The sequence below is a fragment of the Rhinopithecus bieti genome, unplaced genomic scaffold (genome assembly GCF_001698545.2).
Source record: "Rhinopithecus bieti isolate Rb0 unplaced genomic scaffold, ASM169854v2 scaffold_12077, whole genome shotgun sequence".
In the NCBI taxonomy this organism is placed as follows: Eukaryota; Metazoa; Chordata; class Mammalia; order Primates; family Cercopithecidae; genus Rhinopithecus; species Rhinopithecus bieti.
Genome location: NW_016807340.1, coordinates 453,453 through 457,665, shown reverse-complemented (window position 1 = coordinate 457,665; position 4,213 = coordinate 453,453). Strand labels below are relative to the sequence as shown.

General features: G+C 37.4%; 1 protein-coding gene across 4 annotated transcripts in view; it reads left to right on the top strand.

Moving 5' to 3' along the window:
- Positions 1 to 4,213, top strand: part of LARP7 (La ribonucleoprotein 7, transcriptional regulator) — a 16,069-nt gene that overhangs the window by 9,754 nt on the left and 2,102 nt on the right. The window contains exons 2-8 of one of the 4 annotated variants that reach the window (XM_017881371.1): positions 210 to 241; positions 1,737 to 1,837; positions 1,960 to 2,043; positions 2,176 to 2,340; positions 2,417 to 2,510; positions 2,579 to 2,929; positions 3,022 to 3,166. In XM_017881371.1, the coding sequence (XP_017736860.1) occupies positions 1,772 to 1,837; positions 1,960 to 2,043; positions 2,176 to 2,340; positions 2,417 to 2,510; positions 2,579 to 2,929; positions 3,022 to 3,166 (905 nt within the window). In that variant the 5' untranslated portion in view covers positions 210 to 241; positions 1,737 to 1,771. Of the gene's footprint in view, positions 1 to 209; positions 414 to 1,736; positions 1,838 to 1,959; positions 2,044 to 2,175; positions 2,341 to 2,416; positions 2,511 to 2,578; positions 2,930 to 3,021; positions 3,167 to 4,213 lie in introns of all 4 variants that reach the window. The other 3 variants (XM_017881370.1, XM_017881369.1, XM_017881368.1) reach the window with 3 other exon arrangements.

Here is a 4,213-nt window from a genome sequence, read left to right as displayed (position 1 = left end):
AAAAAAAAAAAAAAAAAAAACTAAAGCATGATCCCTAACATAGGAGGTAAATTATTTTTAATTTACTTTATTAAATATAAAAATAAATTTTGTCTTCTCACAGCCAAATGTGAGTCCATTATTCTCTCAGTAAAGGCTAATCTAAATATTTAACTATATTAGCTATTGTGGTTATTTAAATATTTACCTCTTTTTCTTATAATTCACAGGAATGGAAACTGAAAGTGGAAATCAAAAAAAGGTAATGGAAGAAGAAAGCACTGAAAAGAAAAAAGAAGTTGAAAAAAAGAAACGGTCACGAGTTAAACAGGTGCTTGCAGATATTGCTAAGCAAGTGGACTTCTGGTTTGGGGATGCAAATCTTCACAAGGATAGATTTCTTCGAGAACAGATAGAAAAATCTAGAGATGGATGTAAGTTTGCTTCAGTAAAGGAACCAACTTTTAGATGTGGTTACCTTTAGATTTATTTATAAAATAGTATATCTATATATTTTTTTGAGATGGAGTCTTGCTCTGTTGCCTAGGCTGAAGTGCAGTGGCACGATCTCAGCTCACTGCAACCTCTGCCTCCTGGGTTCAAGTGATTCTCCTGCCTCAGCCTCCCGAGTAGGTGGGGCTAAAGGCACGCACCACCATGCCTGGCTAATTTTTATATTTTTAGTAGAGATGGGATTTTACTATCTTGGCCAGGCTGGTCTCGAACTCCTGACCTCGTAGTCTGCCCACCTCGGCCTCCCAAAATGCTGGGATTACAGGTGTAAGCCACTGCACCCAGCCTAAAATAGTATATTCTATAATGTATGTATTCGTTTCTGCAAGTATATTCCTTATAATCTGTTTTAATTTTTATTTAGTGAATGACAATCTTCTAAATATTTAGACTGTTGGTAAGAGTTTAGGCTATATTAAATAAGCAGTTTCATATCAAACCTTATAAGTATTTTGGGATTTAATTGCTTCAATAACCATTTATCATGTGTAACTCGAGATGAGAGTGCTATACTTTAGTTCATACAAGAAGGCATTTCACCTAGCTCAATGTTATTTTTTGTTTCACATTTTTTGAGGCAGGGTCTATCTTTTTTCCCTAGGCAGGAATGCACTGGCTCCATGTCTGCTCACTCCAACTTCTGTCCCCACCTCCACCCCCTAGCCCCACCCAAGCGATCCTCCAACATCAGCCTCCCCAGTAGCTGAAAACACAGGCAAGCATTGAGCCACTGTCCGCAGTTGATAAATTTCAAATGACCAACCATGTGCTTGTTTCTAATAGGATGGGATCCAGACATCCTCTTTGAATGTCTAGATATTGCTAAGCAATAAAATCTCAATCTGCAATTACATACACTAAGATGTGTCATTTTAGGTATGCCAAATATGCAATGCCATTTAGACCCTCACACAACAATACTGTTAATGGACAAAGTCTCTGTCTCCCAGGCTGGAGTGCAGTGTGATCTCAGCTCACTGAAACCTCTGCCTCCTGGGTTCAAGCGATTCTCCTGCCTCAGCCTCCAGAGGAGCTGGCATTACAGGCATGCGCCACTACACCCAGCCTAATTTTTTGCCAGGCTGATATTTAACTCCATCCACCTGCCTTGGCCTCCCAAAGTACTAGGATTACAGGCATGAGCCACCAAGCCCGCCTGAGGGGCAGGTTAAATTGTACCAAATTGAATTAATCCTGCTGATAGTGTACACTAACACAATTATTAACTTCTTCATTTTCGTTAGATGTTGATATATCACTACTTGTGTCTTTTAACAAAATGAAAAAACTGACTACTGATGGGAAGTTAATTGCCAGAGCACTAAGAAGTTCAGCTGTTGTAGAGGTAAGAATTAAGAATGACTGCCGTTACTACATAATTATAGTTTATAAATAATATTAATGTAATGATCATTATATTATTATAGTTTATTATAGTTTTATTAATGTAATAATACTCTTTTAAAGCTTGATTTGGAAGGCACCAGAATCAGGAGGAAAAAACCTCTGGGGGAAAGACCGAAAGATGAGGATGAGCGCACGGTGTATGTGGTAAGCTTAAGAGCCCGGGTCCCCAGTCAGAAACTGGCACAGAAACAATATAATTAACTTAAAAATTTATTGACATTCTGAAAATATAAGGATTGTGAAAAACTATTTAATATTGCTTTTAATTTATCATAGGAGTTACTTCCCAAAAATGTTAATCACAGCTGGATTGAAAGAGTCTTTGGGAAATGTGGCAATGTTGTTTATATAAGTATACCACATTATAAGTCTACTGGAGATCCAAAGGGATTTGCATTTGTGGAATTTGAAACAAAAGAACAAGCAGCAAAGGCAATTGAGGTAGGTCCAGGTCCTAAAAAAAAAAAACATATGTAACAAGTATTAAAATAGTAAAACTTTTTTGCAATCATTTCAGTTTCTTAACAACCCACCAGAAGAAGCACCAAGAAAACCTGGCATATTTCCTAAAACAGTGAAAAATAAGCCCATTCCAGCCTTAAGAGGTGTGGGTGAGTATTTTTCAATATTTAAGTAGATTTAATTTAAGTAAGATGAACTAATGATGGCACTTTTACAGAAGAGAAGAAAAAGAAAAAGAAGAAGAAGGGCCGAATGAAAAAGGAAGACAATGTCCAAGCCAAAGAGGAAAATATGGACACAAGCAACACCAGCATCAGTAAAATGAAAAGATCCAGACCCACGTCTGAGGGTTCTGACATTGAGTCCACTGAACCCCAAAAGCAGTCCTCAAAGAAAAAGAAAAAGCGGGACAGAGTTGAAGCATCGAGCTTACCTGAAGTCAGAACAGGCAAGAGGAAGAGAAGCAGCTCTGAAGATGCAGAGTCCCTGGGTCCCCGATCAAAAGTAAAGAAAATTACTCAGAAAGACATCATTAAGGAACCTTCAGAAGCTTCCAAGGAAAATAGAGGTAAACTGCAAGGTTTTATTTAGATAAATTAAGCTTCTGTTTCACCCATTTCACAGCCCCAAGTCTTAACTGGCTTTTTTATTTATTTCAAGATATAGAAATCTCTACTGAAGAGGAGAAGGATACTGGAGATCTAAAAGATAGCTCTCTCTTAAAAACAAAAAGGAAACATAAGAAAAAACATAAAGAGAGACATAAAATGGGAGAAGAAGTTATACCATTAAGAGTACTATCAAAGTAAGTCTGTGGTTTAAGTCCTGTCATTGGCTTAACAATCCATCACCATTGCTAAAGTGCAATTCCAATTTATGTTCAACAGAGTTGCATATTAGCAACAGTAGTGGCCTGTAGCAAAGAACTGCACACAATGTGGGTGTTAACACAATCGCTGATTTAAGTAGGAACCACCACACTCAAACATGGAAGCACTTATTTTTGTCATACCACAGCAAGTGCCTCCATGTTAAAGTAGAGGGGGCACCTTAACAGATTTAAAATACAAAATAAAGCTTAAATAAACGAGAATAAATAAAATCCTTTTCTAAAACCTTATAAAATGTAAAAGGAAGACTTACCATCACCAAAACATGGAAGCACTTACTTCTTTAGTTTCAAAGCAAGTACATCCACGTTTAAGTGGTGGGAAGCCCAGTCTTGGACAAACTTAGAATCCTTTAACCTGTAACCAGCTTAGTAACCTTGAAACACAGCAACAAAAAAAATTAACAAAAGGTGTGCTGGCTTGGAGACACCTCCACTGAAACATGGAAGCACTTACTTTTGTTTCACACAGCAGGTACCCCCATGTTAAAGCAAAGGGGATCCCTTCAACCTCTTAAGGAGAGTGAAGTTAGCATGTTCTGTTTTGGAGAAGTAAGTTGGATTCACTTCTACTAAAACATGGAAGCACTTACTTCTTTTAAAGTCACAGAAAGCGCTTCCATGTTAAAGTTGAAGGGAGCCCACCCACATACAACTTCTTTGGACTTGAGAGTAGTTAAAGCTGAGGAGAAAGAAAACAAAATGGCATACATTTTGAAGAAAAATATTTCCTTACCTTCCTGAATTAGTTCCCAAAGATTGCTGTCCTCCTCCAGAAGGGTAAAAGGCAGGGACTTCAGCCACTTCTATTTATACTATTCTTAACTCCTGAATTCCTTTTGCCTTTTTATCTCAGAGAATCATTACAAGGGCCTTTTGTTATTTTAATGTATCAGCTCTCAGGGAATGTATGATCCTGGGTGGGTTTGGATCCTTTTTTTTTTTTTTTTTTTTTAATTTATC